At 40.5% G+C, this 20644-nt stretch overlaps 1 protein-coding gene across 3 annotated transcripts in view; it reads right to left on the reverse strand.

Moving 5' to 3' along the window:
* The window catches only part of LOC122662640 (kinesin-like protein KIN-4A), a 35988-nt gene extending 16040 nt beyond the window's left edge, over window positions 1–19948 (reverse strand). For 2 of the 3 annotated variants that reach the window (XM_043858338.1, XM_043858337.1), the window contains exons 1-4: window positions 19698–19948; window positions 7919–8065; window positions 7666–7815; window positions 6601–6854 (exon numbers count right to left, since the gene is read on the reverse strand). In XM_043858338.1, coding sequence (XP_043714273.1) covers window positions 6601–6854; window positions 7666–7815; window positions 7919–8065; window positions 19698–19814 — 668 coding nt within the window. In that variant the 5' untranslated portion in view covers window positions 19815–19948. The remainder of the gene's footprint in view (window positions 1–6600; window positions 6855–7665; window positions 7816–7918; window positions 8066–19697) is intronic. The other variant, XM_043858336.1, reaches the window with a different exon arrangement.
* Between the last annotated feature and the right edge of the window lie 696 nt (window positions 19949–20644).

Below are 20644 nucleotides of genomic sequence, written 5' to 3' on the forward strand. Positions count from 1 at the left end.
CGCTGTCAAGCTTTGCTTTGATGAAAGTTCTCTAGCATAGTTATCAAGGCGTCGCCATGGCATCCAGGCTCCTTGGTCGCTTTGGATGCCTTGCCAACATGGCGGTGTCGCCTTGAATTTTGGCCCACTAAAACACCATGGTCGCCTTCCCGCCTTGATAACTATTTTCGCTAGGTAATTCGGGTCCACCTGGAACAGGAGTCTTCAAAGACCGTGAAAGCAATATAATCATAGCCTTCTTTGCCACACTACATAGCAGATTCATCTATAATAGAGTGCCCCTGGAGATTATACAAGTATACAAGATGAACATTTGATGGCATTATTAGTCAGAATTCAGATTTCCTCTTTAAATTTTGAGTGGTGGAAGTGTTGAATTATGTACACCAGAATACCCCCAGTATTCTGGTCATTTTTCAGTTGTTTTTTATATTCTCTGTAATCCCTAGTTAAGTCGGCAATGCTAGGGGTATTTTGGTCATTAGGTTGTAATCTTTCTCCATTATAAATACAAGTCTTGTTGGATCATATTGATCATTCAAGCAATTACTCTCTAATTCGGATCTGTTAACATGGCATCAGAGCAGGTTTCGGATTAGAGCAGTCTCCTTTCTTCCATTCTCGATTTCCCCTTCTCCTCTCTTCCATTCTCGAACTCTTCTTCCCCTCTTTCCCCTTTTGTTCTTCATTCTCCCACTAGGGCAGCACTGATGAGGTGATCTACAGATCCAGTTGCTGCCCTCCATCATCTCTTTCAATGTTCTAGAAATTTCAGATCGATAGCAACTAGTTCTTTGCCTGCGACTTTTGAAGACTTCAAGGTTTTTTGGACTGATTCACTCATCTCTTACAAGGGATCTCTCCACATTGTTGAAGCTCGAGAACTGCAGCAGATTCTTATTGGACAAGGTTCTATCTACAGCCATACTGTGGTTTCTTTCCTTGATCGATTTTGCTCTCCTATTGGTTTTTTTCAAAACCCTGCAAATATCGATCTTGGGGTTTTACTTCTCTGTTGATGCTGGTTTTTGGAAGGGTGGTTCAGCACTACTACAAGTACACTCGATCCAAGTTTCAGCCCATTACACTTGTTTTTTGATTGCCTTTCACCCTACATCGATCTCACCTGAATCAGGGTTTTGGAAGATCTAGGGGATTATCTTATCTATTGCTGCTGGTTTTTGGGGACAACTCTTCCTACATTTAAAGAGGTTTCTCCTCCAATTTCCAGCTCATATCTTGGAGTATTCATTGGGTTTCTCATCACTACAGCCCCTCTCTGCGATTTGTGTGTCTCTGCTGCATAATGGGTGACTCTGAAATCTCCTCTGGCACTTCTGCTGCTGATAGGTATGGTAGGAATGATACTCGTGACCTTCTCCCTAATCCTATCAAATTGGATAGGAGTAATTACCTGATATGGTCTCGCTCCGCTTACTTTGCCATTGCTGGCCGTGGGCTTACTAGCCATATTGATGGTACTACTGTTAGGCCAACTGAAGTTGGCCCTCTTTTGACCAGGTGGATGTCCATTAATGGTATCCTCGTGTCTTATTTGATTGGCTCTATCAATCAGACCTTGCGAATGGATTTCTTCTTCTTGATACAGCTGCACAGATATGGTCTGCCTGCAAGGAAATTTATGGACATCTTGGCAATGATGCCCAGGTTTATAAAATCCGGAAGAAAGTCCTTCATACCACTCAGGGGGAATTATCTGTCTCCAAGTACTATGCTACTCTTCGCAGCCTTTGGCAACAGTTGGATCATTTTTTTTATTAGCATCCCTCCACTCCTGGTGATATAGCTGCTTATAAGAAGCATGTTGACAAGATACGGGTTTATGACTTCTTGGCTGGACTAAATGTGGATTATGATTAGATTCGGGTTCCAGTATTGGGTCACTCTCCTTTTCCCACACTAGAACAATCTTATGCCTTGGTCTCCTCTGAAGAAAACTGTAGGGCTGTATGCTCCATCCCCCACTTACTGACAGATCGGCTCTCCCGACTGCTTCCACGACCATTGCTATTCCTACTAGTAACTCCTCTTCTGGTGATTCTACCTAGGGCATTGTTACTTGTGAGCACTGTAACAAACCCTAACATACCAAAGAAAAATGTTGGAAACTTCATAGAAAAACAGCGGACTTTGAAGCCAAACATGCTGCCAAGAAGAAGCCAAACAAGAAGGCCCATTACTCTGAGTCTGTTGCTACAGCCCCTACTACTGACACTGGTCTATCCCAGGATGATCTACAGGCTTTCCTACGTGTGCTAAAGACTTCCGCTGCTGTTGCCTCTACTACATCAGCTACTGCCAATTCCCTTAGTCCTTCAGGTTCACACTTTGCTCGGTCAGATATCTCATTTGGTAGTCACTGTGCTTCAGTAGCTTCCCATCCTTGGATCATTGATTTTGGAACTACAGATCACATGACCAGGTCTTCTAGCCTTTTCCATCGTTATTCTCCCACTTCTGGGAAAGACAAAGTCAAGGTAGCTGATGGTTCCCTTTCTTCTATCTCTGGAAAAGGAATCATCAACTGCACTTCTTCTCTTCCTTTGTCTTCTGTTTTGCACATTCCTAATTTTACTACTAACCTTCTTTCCATTAGTAGTATTACTCATGATCTTAACTACAAAGTAACTTCTTTTCCTTCTCATTGTGTTTTTTAGGATCTGGCCTCTGAGAAGTAACTTCTTTTCCTTCTCATTGCGTTTTTCAGGATCTGGTCTCTGGAAAAGGAATCATCAACTGCACTTCTTCTCTTCCTTTGTCTTCTGTTTTGCACATTCCTAATTTTACTACTAACCTTCTTTCCATTAGTAGTATTACTCGTGATCTTAACTGCAAAGTAACTTCTTTTCCTTCTCATTGTGTTTTTCAGGATCTGGCCTCTGGGAAGATTATTGGATTGGGTAAAGTGCACGGTGGTTTGTACTTGCTTGATGATGGGCGTCTCACTCCACCACCATTCCCTTCTCCACACCAGAACTCTTTGGTCTCTTCTGAAATTTACCAATGGCACTCTAGATTAGGTCACCCTCCATTAGGAATTTTAGCAACTTTATTTCCTACTTTGGTCCAAAAATCTGATAAAAATGATTTTTTACAAGTTCAACTTATTCCATTTCTAATAAAAGGAGTTCTTCACTTTTCCATTTGGTGCATACTGATGTTTGGGGCCCGAGTCGTAAGACTTCCCTTTCTGGTAATCGTTGGTTTGTTTCCTTTATTGACTGTCACTCTAGACACACATGGGTTTATCTTATGCACACAAAAAATCAAGTGTTTTCATGTTTTCAGCATTTTCATAAAATCGTTCAAACTCAGTTCCAGGCTACTCTCAAAATTTTGAGAAGTGATAATGGAACCGAGTATACAGAAAATCAATTTCAAAAGTATTTTGCTGATCATGGGATCATTCACCAGACTAGTTGTGTCGATACCCCAGCCCAAAATGGTGTGGCTAAACGGAAGAACCGTCATTTATTAGAAATAGCTCAGGCATTGATGTTTGCTCGACATGTTCCATCCCAATATTGGGGGGATGCTGTTCTCACTGCAACCTATCTCAGTAACCGGTTACCTTCTCATGTTTTTGACTCCCAGAGTCCGGCTGAGATTTTACATGGGAGTTCCTCCTTTGTGGTTTCTCCCAAGGTGTTTGATTATATGTGTTATGCTATAGATACAAGATCTCCAAGCAAACTTGAACCTCGTGGGTTGCAGTGCATTTTTTTAGGTTATTCTCCAACCCAGAAAGGTTATAAATGTTACCACCCTCCTTCCCATCGTACTCTGGTTAGTATGGATGTCGTTTTTCATGAGGGTCTTTCATATTATTCTTCACCACCTCTTCAGGGGGAGAGCTCTAGTGAAGACGTGTTTCCTCCATTAGATGTTCCTTCATCTTCTTTAGATGCTGCCCATCCCCTTTAGTTGCTGCCCCATCTCCTTTACCTGCTGCCCCATCTCCATTGGTTGCTGCCTCTTCATCCGAAGGGAATCCTTTACAGGGGGAGCTCGTAAGAAATAATGGTGGTAATGTTCCTAGTCATGGGGAGCTGACTCCAGTCCAGAGAACCATCAATGAATTTCAGAAGAGAATTGACAACTCTAACATTCTCACCTATAAAAAGGGATGTTCCAAAAGAGGGCAACTTCAATCCATTGTAGCACCAATACCCATCCAATTGCCGACTCAGGATCCAAATCCATCTTTTCCTGGTAAGACTTCTTCTTCCAACCTACCTATTGCTCATCATAAAGGTATTAGGACTTGCACCCAGCATCCCATTTCTCGCTTTGTTTCTATAGTTCTCTTTCTCCATCTTTTCATGCATTTGCATCCTCTCTTTCTTCTGTTTCCATTCCTAAAAATTGGCAGGAAGCTTATATAGATGGAAAGTGGAAGGCAGCAATGTTGGAAGAAATGAGGGCACTGAAAAAAAAAAATACTTGGGATCTTGTAGTTCTTCCTCCAGGGAAAAAACCAGTGGTCTGTAAAGGGTGTTTGTGGTCAAACAAAAGGCTAATGGGATTGTGGATCGATATAAGGCACGTCTGGTTGCAAAGGACTTCACTCAGCCATATGGGATTGATTACCAGGAGACCTTTGCTCCTGTTGCAAAGCTGAATACTGTTCGAGTTTTGCTAACTTGTACAGTCAATCTTGGATGAGATCTACAACAGCTAGATGTGAAGAATGCCTTCCTCAATGGAGAACTTGGTGAGGAGGTGTACATAGATATTCCACCAAGATTTTCTAGTGACAGTAACCAAGGTAAAGTGTGCAAATTGAAGCGAGCACTCTATGGGCAGAAGCAGTTACCTCGAGCATGGTTTGGCCGGTTTCACAAGACTATGATTTCTGTGGGCTATAAACAGACACACTCTCTTTATAAAGAGGGTTGGTGGAAAACTCACTGTTCTTATAGTCTACGAGGATGACATTGTGCTTATTGGCAATAATGGTGATGAGATCAGTCGGTTGAAGACCTTTCTTGGGCAGGAGTTTGAGATTAAAGATCTAGGAAAGCTACGGTACTTTCTTGGGATTGAAGTTGTCAGATCTTCCAAAGGCATCTTTCTCTCCCAAAGGAAGCATGTCTTAGACTTGTTGGCTAAAACTGGTTTGTCAGGATGTCACCCTTCAGATACTCCTGTGGAGGCTACTGTCCGTCTCAAAGAAAAGGAGGGTGAACCTGTTGATAAAGGCCGGTACCAAAGACTTGTGGGAAAGTTGATTTATCTCTCACACACACGTCCTGACATTGCTATTGTTGTGAGTACTATGAGTCAATTTATGCATGATCCTTATTCGTCTCATATGGAGGTTGTTCTTCGGATTCTTCACTACTTGAAGTCAGCCCCTGGAAAAGGCATTCTCCTGTCTCCTTATGGTCACCTAAGGATAGAGGCTTATACCGATGCTGATTGGGCTGGTTCACAAAATCGCCAGTCTATCTCTGGGTATTGTTCTTTTGTCGGTGGCAATCTTGTCACTTAGCGTAGCAAGAAGCAGAATGTGGTGGCTTGTTCTAGTGCTGAAGCAGAGTTTCGTGCTATGGCACAAGGCATTTGTGAGCCATCTACTATGTATTTACTTACCTAACTATGTCATGGGAAGACTATGTGACACTAGCGGGGACTGAATACTTGATTCAAAGTCATTTTATGTGATGATAGTTGTAACACTGTTCAACAGTTTGATGTATCACTTTAACATTTCTAATTCTTATTTAAATTGTTTAGCTATTTAAATGTTTGGCTTGCTTTCTATTACTAAATTATGTGGAGAGTAGGGTATTTTAGTACGTCATCGCCGACCAACCTATGGTCTGAATTATATTTGGACTTTGTTTTTGCAAAATTTGATAGTGTCATTGTGTTTAAATGGCCTAAAATAGGCTGAATACCAAGTTTCAAACCCAAACTCGGTCTAAAACCCACCAAGTTGAGGCTTCGAGTCGGGAAAAAAAAAATGCACCAACTCGGCGAGATCTCGACTCGGTTTTTCCAAGGGCCGAGTTGGTACCGAGACCCGAGTTTTGGTACCTTGCTTCTAAGAATTTTCTCACTTTAATGGAGACCTAGATCTAGCAAGTAGCAACTGGCGTGACTTGGCCAAGGGATTAAGAATGAGTCTTTATAAGGTAGTCGTCATCTTGCTATGCAAACTGGATTGTGTTGATTTAGTGTGTTACACGTTCATTCTTCCAGTTGGTGTATAAAATCTTCTCTGAAAAAAAAATTGTTTCTCAGTAACAGAAAAGGATTCAGTAAGCAAGGTTGGAGTCCTAAAAGTATTACTAAGATGAGGGCTTTTTGATGCATGGAGCATGACTCGAAGGGAAGATCGAACCTTTACAGAAGCTATCAGAGACAGGCAGATATTAAATATTATTTAATAAGGTATGGTGACCTATATGAATAAATAAGATACATTAGAAGCAAGACAGTATCTTTCATTCAGAGTTCATGAATGAAAACATAGAAGATTAATATCTGCCTGTGTCTTCACAATTCCCAATTAAAAAAATAAAATTATCCCAAAAATAATTAAAAATTAAAAAAGAAAGGTGGGGTGTTAACCTGGACTGGTTGTTCATGTTTGTACTCCCAGTTGCCCTGCTTAATGATCCTTGTTCCAAGCAAGCAGCCATTTCCTTTAGTGACCAAACAGCAACTTCAGTTGATCCAGCAAGCGTTATAACTCCGCTTGATGTTTCACGAATTTGTATTGGTGGTTTCCCTGGGACTGTTACTTTTGTAGCATGTCCATTAGGCGAATCTGATTTCACAGCAGATGTTGGATCCAACAAGTCTCGCACTTCTTCTTTTAGAATCTTCACATTCAAACACTTTGGTTACACACACACTATAAGGGAGGAAAAGCATAGTATATAATCACAGAATAGACTTTCTAAGAAGCGCAGTAACATAACGGCCAAACTTATTGAATAAACATGTTAACTAGCACAAATATATTTATATAGGTCGGTTTCATAGGAAAATAGAATTTGGGAAGTTGTCATCCAAAATCAAAAATATAAAAAATAAAAAATAGCAGCCGGATTTGAGACGATGGGACAAATCAAAACACAAGAAACATCTGAAACCGTGGAAACCCTGCTACCTAGCAAGTCATCAAGTAGAAAAACATAAGTATCGTCATAATAATAAATTAATCGACTCTGGAATCTGGACTTCCTGATATGCAGTGAATGAGTTAGCATCTCACGCATTTGTTATCCATATATGTGCTTACTACGAAATCAAACAGTTGGGCAATCAATTTTGCAGTCAATTAGGGTTATTGGTCAACCTTTGCTCCCTTGTTTTACCCTCTTGTGATACGACAACACAGACAAGTTGCAGCACGTCAATACAAGCACGAAGCATACATATTTTTTTTAATTGAGAAGTATACATTCTTTGGCCTTGATTATGATCCACACATTGCATGACGATTCTTGCTGTGGACATAATTTTTTTTATGTATTTAACTTTCTACTGATGGTTTTTATATTTGCTGACTACAGATTTTTCTATTCTTGGCTAAAGTAAGTGTAACATATAAGCAAGCATAACTACATGTACGAAGGCACACCAATGCAAAGAGAAGTCAGAATTCATAAAGAAAAGAATCAAACGAACCTCGATGAAGGAAACATGCAATTGGAATTCGGTCTGATGCTTCAAACTTTCAATCTTGCTGAATAGAGCATTCATAACTTGAGGGATTAGTCCAGTTTGGCAACCATCTCTAAAGCCAGTACCCATGGTATATGTCTTTCCAGAACCCGTCTGCAACATGTTGGGATGTCAACAAATAACATTATGACCAATTCCAACCCCCCCCCCCTTCTCACTTGATTCATTTTCAGACGAAAAATTGTCATTGTGTTACCTGACCGTAAGCAAGAACAGTGGCATTATATCCTTGAAACAAACCATCAACAAGCGGAGCTACACATTCTTCAAACATTGCTGATGATGGAGAACCACTGCTGCCATAGACATGATCGAAAGTAAAGGGATGTGTCCCAATTTGTACCTGCACCAGCCACAACCACCATGAAAATTTCATTAATTACAACATACCCATGTACCTTTGAAAGCACGATAGAGGCAATAAAAATATCAGAAAAGTAAAAGACCTGTTGGATTCTTCCTCTAGCCTCAATCAATTTTAGATTTCCAGGGTTTTTAATAAATCTGGATTTTCAAATACAACACAGATACAGTCCCTAAGTCTCCACATTATCACCCTTGTAATCTTTCTGCCCAATTGATCAAGGGCATCGCCAAAGTGCAAAAACTTCAAATCCACTTTAATGTTATTATTCTGTACGGGTTTAATTTTAGATGCAAAACCCACCTGACCCACACCTAATTTTTTAAGTTTGAAATTTCTTTCGGGTTGTTAAACCATATAAGTAGTAGAGGTATTTCTGGTATTTATAATAATCAAGGGATGTGATGCAGGACAATTTCAATGGATTGAACCGAACCCATTTGTGAACCCAGACCAAGATGAACCGGATCAGATTTGGGTCTTTTAGATTTAGTAGTATTTTAGGAATTTATTTTATTTAGCAAGATAATATCTTTTATTTATTTTATCTTATTTTAGGAGATTGGGTAGATCACGTAGTATCTCTTTTGGGTAATTTTATATTTGATATATTTCCTAGGATATTTAGTTTTCCATTTTTAGTTGGGTTTCTATTTTCATGTAAGGAAGTTTTCTTCTTTATAGCACGTAATACAGTAGAGATTAGGAAGGAATGCAAGAATGAATTAGAAAAGAAAGTTTGTGTGTGTGTGCACACACCCCTCCCCCTTCTTCTCACGGCTTCTTCTTCCCCTTTCTTCTATTTGATTCCCCCCCCCTTCTGATCTCTTCTCAGATTTCCCCTCTCCTATTCTGTCCCGCATTATCTGGTATCAGAGCCAAACCTAGCGCTACGACTCACGGTAGCTCTCCATCTCCTCGGCCCATTTCATTGCCGCCCTTTTCGCATCCAGCACCAACTCCCACCTTCCCCTTTGTTTCCCACGAAACCCCAACCACAAACCCCTTTCATCCTCACTGTAACAGCGACCAAAAAACAAATAAATAATAAATAATAATTAAGCAGATCCATCCCATCGCTGCAACATTACCGCAGCACTCTAAATCCCGTAACACCTCCAACTCCCGATTCCCTTAGCGATAACCCTCCCTGTACCCACCACCTTCCCTCTCCACAACTTCGATCGAACCCTCCCACTTTGGGGTTCCGCCAACAGCAACCCATAAAAATAAAAATAAAACCTGTCGAGGCCCAGCGACAACTCCACACCACCCTTTTTTTTTTTTTTTTTTCTCCTTCTGTCGATTCCAATGACCCACCCCTGCGATTCCCGCCAAAAAAAAAAAAAGGGAGAAAAGGTCAGAGAAGAGAAGAAGTTGAGAGAGAGGAAGAGATCCCTGGTTCCCATTGTTGCGGGACCCCTGCACTCTAGCTCGGTTCCATCGTTGCCGTGGGAGTCATCGTTGATTTCGAACTCCACCACTGCTGGCTCGAAATTCTTGTGCTGTTGGTTTCTCCACTGGATTCCTGCTAAAATCCCGCTGCCAGAGGAAAACGACCCTCCTCACCACGTCTTCAACTCCACGCGAAGGCTCTCTTCAGCCCTCTCAAACACGTCTTCCACCCTGCTGAGTGCTGAAACACGATAAGTCCCCCTTTAAAGTCCTTTTTTTTTTCCAATTTGCCCTCCCCTTTTCTTCATAATTGGGTTGACCTTTCTTTTTTTCTTTTTGTTCCAAGTTTGCCCCACCATCTTTCACGTGTCATTCAGAATTTTAGTTGAATCTCCATAATTACCAATCTGCCATCCATTTAGCAATTTCAGTTGAATTACAATTCTGCCATTGATATCATAGATCCCATTATATTTACAATTGTGCCATCAATGTTCTACACTTCACCATATTTACAGGAATTGACCAATAGTAGGACTCAGATACAATGCAACCGAATTCTCATGGTTACAATCCATCACCTATTATATCCTGTAACGGTGGAAGCACTGCATCAGGAATTTTCTCCTTATGGATTTATGGAAAAGATCATGACAACATTTTACAAGTCTGCCAGTTCTCAAGCCCTTATCCAGTATCAGTCACTCCCAGGTGCCGTTTCAGCAAGAACTGCTCTTCAAGGGCGTAATTTTTATGATGATTGTTGTACACTGGATATTCGATTTTCATGTCTAAGTAAGTTACAAGTGAACTACAATACTGAACTACACTGGATATTCGATTTTCATGTCTAAGTAAGTTACAAGTGAACTACAATACTGAATGGTCATGGGATTTCACGAACAAATCAACACAGCATGAAGAGCTCTCGAGACTTGAACGGTTGGATCGTTTGATTGGAGAGGTCTTGAAAAACCTTCCAGTTATCCCTGAAATGCAAATGGCTGCCCCGCCTGCTAATAGGACAGTCCCTGAAGAGCCTGACGTTGAAGCAACGCTGATTGAGAATGAAGAAGTTTCAGTAATTTCTGTCTTCAAGGAAGATCCAGCCCGCGAAGTTCCTGCTACTGAAGACTCATGTGGAAGACATCGAAAGCAATATGTTCGCATTAGTGGGCTATGAGGTCGAGACCAAGGAACTTGGCCTTTTAACAACTGTGTTGATCGTGACCAGCCAAGAGGGTCTGAGGAACTTGAGATTGAAACTGTGGAGGTCAAGAACACAATGGAAGGTGACACATATGGCCCTATGAATACGGCTGAAGACATTAAGGCTAGGCACATAGAATTCGTCATCCTCTTGAAGTACTTTGAGGAGTGTCGCCCTTGTCTTTGCGATTACATCTGTACGTTCATCCCATCCAAGCTATTGATCGTAGATGTTGATCGAGTGGTGTTGATCCTCTCCTTTTTTAAAACTCGAGGACAAGTTTTTCTCAACATCGGGAGAGTTGATGCAGGACAATTTCAATGGATTGACCCGAACCCATTGGTGAACCCAGACCAAGATGAACCGTATCAGATTTGGGTCTTTTAGATTTAGTAGTATTTTAGGAATTTATTTTATTTAGCAAGATAATATCTTTTATTTATTTCATCTTATTTTAGGAGATTGGGTAGATCACGTAGTATCTCTTTTGGGTAATTTTATATTTGATATATTTCCTAGGATATTTAGGCCATCTTTGGTATAGTTTTTATTTTTGATTTTTGCCTTAAAAAACGTTTTTGGTTGCGTTTGGTATCGTTTATGGAGCCTATTTCTATTTAAAAAAGATTGAAAAAAAACAAAAACCAAAAATAGGTCAGGACCCATTTATGTGTTTTGGCCAAAAATCACTTTTGGTCATTTTTTCGGGCACTTTAAAGAGCACATGTTCCTAAGTCTAAAAATCAAAGGGTAGAAGTGTCATTTCGTGTTTAATTAGAAGATCGACCCTTTCTTTTTTTCTTCTTCTTCTTCCTCTTCTTCCTCCCTCATCTCCTTCTTCATGCAACCCCACCCACACTTCTTCTTCTACAAATTTCCCCTAATCTCTCTGTTTCACCGATGGAAACCGCCATCACCATCTGCAATCCGACCAAAACCCATTTCCCTCATTTCTGATCTCCATCACCCAGATTCCATAGCTCTTCCTCTCTATTTCTTCTTCCCATCTCCATCTACATTGGCCAAAAATTTTATCAGCACTTTGACCTTCCCATTTTCCAAAACCCACTGACTGAACCGTCTCATCTTCTCCATTTTTTTTAATACTCCAAACCTAGTAGCCGCAACCTATCATCTCCATTTCCTTTTTCCATTTTCATCTTTCTAATCGACTGACAGTATACTCTCTTTAATTCCCACTTTCTTCCCAAAATCAAACCCATCTGTTACACAAAACCAATTTCTCTTTTTGATTTTTAAATCCCTTCCTGCAAGACCGAGCACAACCGACTGAAATCTTTCCTATTTTCCCATTTCCACTCATTATTGAATCATTCATCAGCGATTCCTGCAATTTGAATTTGAATTGGGATTTCTATATTTATTTTTCTTTTCCTTTCCTGGATATTCTGTAAATGTAATTCTACCCACTTCCATGGTTGCACAGCAAGACCTGGGAAGGAAACGGAAAAGTATCGAGTTATAAGGAAGGAGGGTGAAGGGAGCATCTCTTAACCCATTTTTTCAAAAAAACCATTTTGCACATAGGGATACCAAACCATTTCTTCAAAAAAACCATTTTATGTCTATTGGTTACCAACCATTTTTATGTTTTGATAAAAAATGATTTTCGTTATTGATTTATGTTAAATAGGCAAAAATCAAAAAGAAAAATGATACCAAAGATAGCCTTAGTTTTCCATTTTCAGTTGGGTTTCTATTTTCATGTAAGGAAGTTTTCTTCTTTATAAGCATGTAATACAGTAGAGATTAGGAAGGAATGCAAGAATGAATTAGAAAAGAAAGTTTGTGCGTGTGTGCACACACCCGTCCCCCTTCTTCTCATGGCTTCTTCTTCCCCTTTCTTCTATTTGATTTCTCCCCTCCCCCTCTGGTTTCTTCTTCTACCTCCTTCAATCCTCTTCTCGATTTTTGTCCCGCATTAGGGTGTTTATGATATTTAACTATACATATATATATAAGGGACTGACTAAATGACACCTCTATAGAACATGACACCTTTTGATTAACCCTTGTAAGTTGTAACATAGTACTGGTTTGAGTGTTCAAATCAGTGGCCAAAAGGCCCAAAACAAGATCTTTCAATCAAAGGAAGGTTTAGATTAGGAAGATTTCATATAACACAAGATCAGATAGTTGAATGCGGCTGTAAGTGAGGTCAAGTGTAACAAATAGGGGAGAGAAGGTTTGCTGAAGTTTCAGCAAAATCAGGAGGTTAAAACAGTGAATATGGGGCAACTCCTAGTGAGAATAGGAGTGGGGTAAAACAGTAATTTTAGGTACTGGAATTAGGGTTTGAAGATGGAAAATAGATTAGTGATTTCAAACATGAAGTAATCTAAAATCAGTAGCCTAATTGAATTAAGAAAGCAGAATCGGATTTCAGTTATGGATGACCTAAGCCAGCTCTAACAGAGGGGTATAATAGGAAATCAGAAATATAACAAGATCCAACCGTCAGAAGTTCTATATTGGGTTTGTGAACATGTAATTCAAATCTCAAGATGCTCTAATTGTTGGTTTGCTTAATCTCAGGGGGAAAAAAACCTTATATATAAATTCTAGAATCTAGGGTTCTAGTTGCAGAAAATTGAGAACAACACTTACTTGATAATGGCTGTGATCTGAGATTAAGATGATGAATCAATTACCAGCAGTTGTAGGAGAGCAAGAACACAAGATAGATCCACCCAGGCTTCACACCGCAAGGTGTCGATTGGATCAGACACCAATCCCTTCTTCCTTGATCACACACAAAGCATCTCAATGGAGAAGAACAGTTGCAACAGCAAAGTTTGAATTTTTTTTAAATCAAGGGTTAAAAAATGGCTCCCCACGCATGGTTTTATTTATAACGCCAAAAGACAAACTTTGAGTTAATTGGGACATCCCTCAACCGACTCAATTACAACTCACAATCACTCTAAGCCTAGCTATGTCGACTTAGGTGATGTGGACCCACTTATTTAGTTGTTAACTAAGACTTAAAAATTAAACAACTTAAATTGAACCAACATTGGACCAGAATTAGACCATAGTTCAATTAAACAAAAAAAAAATACTTGAAAATAAACTAAGTATAGAAAGCAATAAAACAAAAGCAAAAACATCAACAAGACTAAGCCACGGTTTGGCCTCTCTATTGGCCTTCTTCCTACGGATGTAGGTCTTCAGATCTGCATCAGCTCTCCCCGGCTTGAAAACATTCGTCTCAAAATGGGTGAAAGACATGAAACGCTCATACAAGTTGGGATCGAGCTTATTGAAGTCATCAACATGAATCAAAGTATTGTCATGTCATGGATGACCCCTCCATTTGACAAGAAATGCATGGTATCTAGTGCCACAAGTGAGTTTATAGGTGTCATCCAAAACCTCCTCAATGGTAGCATCCATAGTTGTCAAAGCGTCGCCTAGGCATCCAGGCGCCTTGGTCGCCTTGTTGGCATCGCCTTGAATTTTGGACCCTCTCCAGCGCTTTGGATCGCCTAGACGCCTTGAAAACTATGGTATCATCAGTAGGTGGCTTGAGTTGGGGCAGCTTCAGCATTTATTCCCTATCACCACCATCTGAGTGATGTCCCTCATAAAGATGTAAGTCAGCCACATTGAAGATGTTGCTTATGGTCATATCAGCAGGTAACACTCGAGCACATTAAGTGTTTGGTCCGATACATTTCAGCACTTTGTAGGGACTCATCTTCTTGGGGTGGAGCTTAGTGTTGACACAGGTTGGAACCTACGGGATTGACATGAACCATCAGCATATCTCCCGGTTTAAACTCCACATAATGTCGGTAATGATCAGCCGTAGCCTTATAAACATCACTGTTTTGGCTATTGATCTTGTTTTGTCGTATTCCCAAAAGTTTTTAAAGTTTAGGGTAAAAAAGGATTTTTGAAAATTATTTGTCATTATCTTGTACATTTTTCGAGTACACATGTGAAATGACAGGATTTAACCTCATTGAAAAAAAATGTGTTATACTAAAAGGGTAAAAATGTAAGGTTACAAATTATTTGACACCTTATGTGATGTCAATAAGAAAATCCCTATATATAATGAGATTGTGTGGGATATTCTTCTCCCTAACGATCTCTCTTCTTCCTAACTTTTCTCTTCCTTTCTCAAATCCTTTTTTTCCATCAATTTTCTTCTCTATTCAGATATGATTTACGGTTTAGTGAAGTAACATGGTACCAGAGCTTCACTAAACAGTGATATCTCTCTTTCTAATCACTATTGTCTGCTGTCGAAGTATCTTGGGGATCAAGCTTCTGTGTCTGATTAAGATTAATGGGTTTAGACTACTTTAGACTCCATCCATTTATTGTGCCTCTGCATTGCAACCATGTTGGTTGCAGTATCTGTGGTTGTGGTTGTGTTCTAAGCATAATCCCTTGTTATTCTGAAGTTCAAAACAAGGTAGAGATACCATACTTGTTCAACCTGGAGAAGTGTTGCAGATGCAAGTTTTTTTCTGACCTGATATTGATTATACTAGCGAGGGATTTCTTCTTCTGAATTTGTGTTTCGGTGGTTCTGTTTTGAGGAGGCTATAAAGTTCGATAACTTCTGACGTGGTAACATGATTCTCTGCTACTGGTTTCACCAAAACATCCAGTCACGACTAAAAGTACTGCAGTGCTCTGTTTTCCTACCCTGTTGATATCAATTGAAGATAACAGGTTCTCTACCTTCTCTCAAATGTGCTTCAGTTTCTGTTACTCTCTATTTGTTACTGTGTCCTTATCGATTTGGTGTTCTGCTGCTAAATATCACTTCTGGTTCTATTAGTTGTGTAATTGTCGAGATCTAGTTGATCTAGTCTGTGATGCTGGTTGAGGGTTATATCGTACCTTTCTTGGCTGTGATATCACCTTCTCTGGTTTCTCCAATTTTGTGAAGATGTCAAGTAATGATGAAGTCCTAACCGTGAATGTTCAAATTACTGCCATTAAGCTGAATGACTCCTCTAATTACCTATTGTAGGATCAAGCTGTGAGAGCCTATATTAATGTCAAAGGAGTTGATGTAAAAGAAAGATTTTCTCTCTCGTCTATGATCTTTATGAGTAATTTTAATTAGAAACAGGAGAAAGAACTGTGAGTAAGTAAATGCTCTAAGGCGTGTGGTAAGAACTTAATGTATACCTGCTTCTAACTACTGATTTGAAAACATAAAAACATCAAAAAGTTGAGTTTCAGGTGGTTAAATATTTGTCTGGAGTTAATTCAGAGCTTCAGTCTGCTCGTAGTCAGATACTTGCTGGCAAGATAATACCCACTATAAATAAGGCCCATTTCAAGACTCTGTTCTTACAGCTTCTTACTACTGATTTGAAAACATAAAAACATCAAAAAATTGAGTTTTAGGTGGTCAAATTTTTGTCTGGAGTTAATTCAGAGCTTCAGTCTGCTCGTAGTCAGATCCTTGCTGACAAGATAATACCCACTATGAATAAGCCCCATTTCAAGACTCTGTTCTTACAGCTTTGTTCCAAGCTGGTATGGGTGATGCATATGCTCTCAGATACTTACTGGCAAGATAATACCCACTATTAATAAGGCCCATTTCAAGACTCTGTTCTTACAGCTTTGTTCCAAGCTGGTATGGGTGATGCATATGCTCTTGCTTGAGGGGGAGTGTCAAAGTGTAAACGTAGTCATAGATGTCAAGACGGCTAGATGACCAAAGGCGGTGGATGCGGGGGGGGGGGGGGGAAACTAAGGCAACACCAAGGCATGTAGGCAACGCCTTGACAACTATGAAAGTAGCAGGGTTATTCCTGATATTTACAACTGTCCAGGGTGCTTATTAGGTCGGCTAGTCTAAAGCAACTATATATATATATATATATATAAACCTATAATAGTCCCTTAGTTGCCCAGCTTGCTAAGCCACCATGCATGCTGATCCTCAGCAAGTCGGTATGCAATGATTTCAAGCTCAACCAGGTAAGAGGGAAAAGCAACAAAAAGTATTTTGGGAAATGCACTCCTGACAGACCAGTACAGTATTGCCAAGGAAAATACTTTTCCCTTTGACTTGATTAGTCCCACAGTTCTCCAGTGTAACAGAAGCTGGTGTTATGCACTCAAGATTAACCTAAGCTTAATTTTAGGCAACAGTAAATCAGTAATGTTTCAAATTGAAAACAGAACAGCTGTTGATATTGTTAAATATGATAACGGTGATGATGGAGATACAAATCAAGAGAGATAGTGGCAGCAAAGACTTTGAATTCTATTCTAGCCAAGTTTATGGTCCTGTTCTGAGAGGGATGATAATATTAGTGGTGGAAAACCCATTAATGTAAGGCTATAAACCTAATATGGAGGCTGTGAACTCAGGAATTACAATATTTTGATGAATAATATTAAGGTGTCAGCGGGCATTCTTAAACTCCTCTGGAAAATTGCTTCCCACTAGGACTCAATCTGGGTCACCTGGGTCCAATCTCCCCTCCTTAAATCTGACTCCATATGGACCGTCAAAATCCCTGCTGACTCCTCTTGGATTTGGCGAAAGATTCTCTCTCTTCGCCCCCTTGCTCTCCATGGAATCTCCTCTTCCATCGCTAATGGCACCTCCACCTCCCTCTGGCTCGACCCATGGCACCCTCTTGGGATCCTCTATAATGTGCTTGGCCCCAGAGCCATCTACTCCTCTGGGCTCCCTAAGGATGCCCCTGTCTCCGCCCTCATCTCCTCTAGCTCCTGGTCTCCGCCCCCATCTCTCAACCCTGCCATCATCTCCCAGATCTGGGCAACTCTACCCCCCTTACAGTCCCCCACTCTACATCATGCGGAGAAGGTTATCTGGCTTCCCTCTCCCAACGGTATCTTCACCTCTTCTTCTGCTTGGAACCTTTCCAGAGACCCAAGCCCTCCTGTCCCCTAGCACAAATTAGTCTAGTTCACAAGCCACATCCCCCGCCACAGTCTCACTGTTTGGAGAGCCCTCAGACCTTGCCTGCCTACCCAAGGCTTCCTCATCCACCGCACCATCCCCGCTCCCCCCTCTTGTCATCTTTGTTGGATTGGCCAAGAAGACACCCCTCACCTCTTCTTTGACTGCCCCTTCACCTCCACCATTTTGAATAAGGCCATGTCATCTATTTGGCCGCGTAGCAGAAGGGCCCGGAGCTTTAACCGTGAATGGCTCTAATTGCTCAAGACTTTTCCAGGGAACTCCATCTGTGACACTATTGGGAAGCTAGTTTTTAGCACTGCAATTCACCATATATGGTTGGAAAGAAACCTCAGAAGATGGACTTCCAAATCTAGAGCCTTTGACGTGATTTGGAAAGCCATCTCCTTCGATGTTTCTTCCAAGCTCAGCTGTATACGACAGAGACATTCCATGGACACGCTTAGGAACAGGCACATTTTGTCTTATTGGGGCCTTGATATTGCCCTCTTGCGGCCTACCTCCTCTGCGTAGGCTGGTTGGTCGCGTTTTCCCCCTTCCCCCCCTTTTTCCCCTATTTTTCTTTTTCTTCTTGGACATTGGTTCTCTTTTCCCTGCCCCCCCTTGGGGTTCGGTAATATATTCATTTACCAAAAAAAATTATTAAGGTGTCAACACTGGATAACAAATCAGCACTAGGGAAGAAAAAAAAAATCTACTTCAGTGGTTTCCCCTCAATTTTTTGGCTTGTATGGTGCTGTGCTATTAAAGACAAACTGCATTCCACCCTCCAAATCACAATGGAAATCAGAAGAGTTTGCTTGCAGGGTCTCTATCATGACTAGAAGGGGAACAATTTTAAGAATAAAAAAATGCACTAAGGGCTCTTAAGGAGGAGAGATAGGGGCTAAACCCACCATCCTAGCTGGAAAGTCTAAAGATGGAAACATCACAACCCCTTAATGTTACAGATTTTAAACCTAATAGACACTTATGATATGACTAGAGAATGATGGAACTACGGGTGTAAAGTTCAGTATAAATGATTTCTAAGTAAAGAAAATTTCTGGCTAGATACAATAAACCGCTGTAGCTACCCAAGATTAAGAAGGAGAAGGAGGGAAAAGCCTGGCGAGCGAACGAGCTGGGAATGAGATACATTACAAAGGAACAAAATAGACTCCAGAGAAATAAATCCTCCCGGGCATTAACTAGTTCAGTATAAATGATTTCTAAGTAAAGAAAATTTCTGGCTAGATACAATAAACCGCTGTAGCTACCCAAGATTAAGAAGGGGAAGGAGGGAAAAGCTGGCAAGCGAACGAGCTGGGAATGAGATACATTACAAAGGAACAAAATAGACTCCAGAGAAATAAATCCTCCCGGGCATTCACTAGGAAAATCCATTTACAATCAACCGGATAATCCATTTCTTCTTTCCGAATTAAAAGACCAAAAAAAAAAAATGTACAAGGAATTATCCAAAAAGGAGCTGAAATTACTAATGCATTAAACTCTGCAAATTAACAAAAGAAGCAACCCTGAAGCCAGTGCAAGTTTCAAAAGATCCGGCATAACAAGGAAGGGAAATCGGGTCTACCCAAGGACAAAAAGACGGAAAATTGGTTCAATTTTAGCCGCTGAATCGAAACGACGCATATATGACAAGAGCAATAGATGAGTCAATTCAAGACCAAAAGTCCAAACATCAGATCATGAAAACTGATTTCCCAAGCAGAGGAAGAACAAAAGAAGCAAAAGAAAGCCACTCCATTACTAACGGTCGAATAAGACAATTAGGGTCGTCGGTTTCTCATAAGAATAAAGTAGTCTCACACTACAAGAAAGGAACCCAACCCAATTCTCAGTAACCTAACTGCAACAAATCATAGATCCAGATCTCTCCCAATCGTTTCTGATCCAGAGAAGTATGTATGGCTACTGAGTGCACCTAAATCCGATAAGAAACCAACCCAAACCATAACTGACAACTTAATTGACAACCTGAAGACTCACCATCTTTTCAACCAAACTGCGACTCTACACTGCGAAGAAAAGGGAAATGTAAGTACCTGGGGTTTTCCGGAAACGACGGTGATACAATCTTTACATCCTTGAAGCCTTTCATCACCGATGAGTGGACGTATATGAACAGCAACTTTTACACAGCAATCCTCAGTACCTTCCATAGCTAGCAGAGTAAGGAAGAAAGAGAGAGAGGAAAAAAAAACAGAGAAATTGAGAGAAATAGTCGAAGTCTCGAAGATCAATTCTACCAGAAAACCACTCTCATTGTTTGGAAATCTAGAAATATGAAGGAAGAGAATGAACCAGCAACAGAAAAGCACAGAAAGAGAGGAGGAGAGGTAGAGGGAGCTAAGGAGGAGGAAGAGGTTAAGGAGAGTAAGAGGAGGGTAACTAATGCAGGGACAAAGGGAAGACAACAACAACCACTATCATTTTCCTTGCTCTTCACTGCACTACACTGGCACTACACCAGACTAGCCAAGCCAACCTGACTTTGATGGTGGTGCAGGTTGGACTGCCGGTGGCCTGGTGATGCTTAGTGCTTAGTACTGTGTTTTACGACAACTTTGTCTTCACTCTTTCCCAAATTGCCCTTCCATGACTCAGCAAATGAGTCAAGCAAGCACCACTATTATACTTTTACTTAATAAGCTCAAAATCCTCCTGTCTACGTATCAAAGCAAGTCTGATTTCCCATTTATTACCGTTATACCTACCGGCAACCTCTCTCCCTGACCCCAACACGTTTCTCTCCACACAAGCTGGCAGTTAAGAACTTAAGATGGATCGGATTAAATTAAGGTGTAATGTGAGTTTCCTTCCCATTATTTCTTTTTTTTAGGAATATTATTAGGTTTCACACGAGTTTCAAGAATCGATGAATCAATAGGGATTGACCGTTTTCGTTTTTGAAACCCTAGATTTATGGAAGGGCTGCCACTTGGGGAGGAAAAGAAAGACTTTAGGGAGTATGTTATAAAAGACCACGTGG

The sequence above is a fragment of the Telopea speciosissima genome, chromosome 5 (genome assembly GCF_018873765.1).
Source record: "Telopea speciosissima isolate NSW1024214 ecotype Mountain lineage chromosome 5, Tspe_v1, whole genome shotgun sequence".
NCBI lineage: Eukaryota > Viridiplantae > Streptophyta > Magnoliopsida > Proteales > Proteaceae > Telopea > Telopea speciosissima.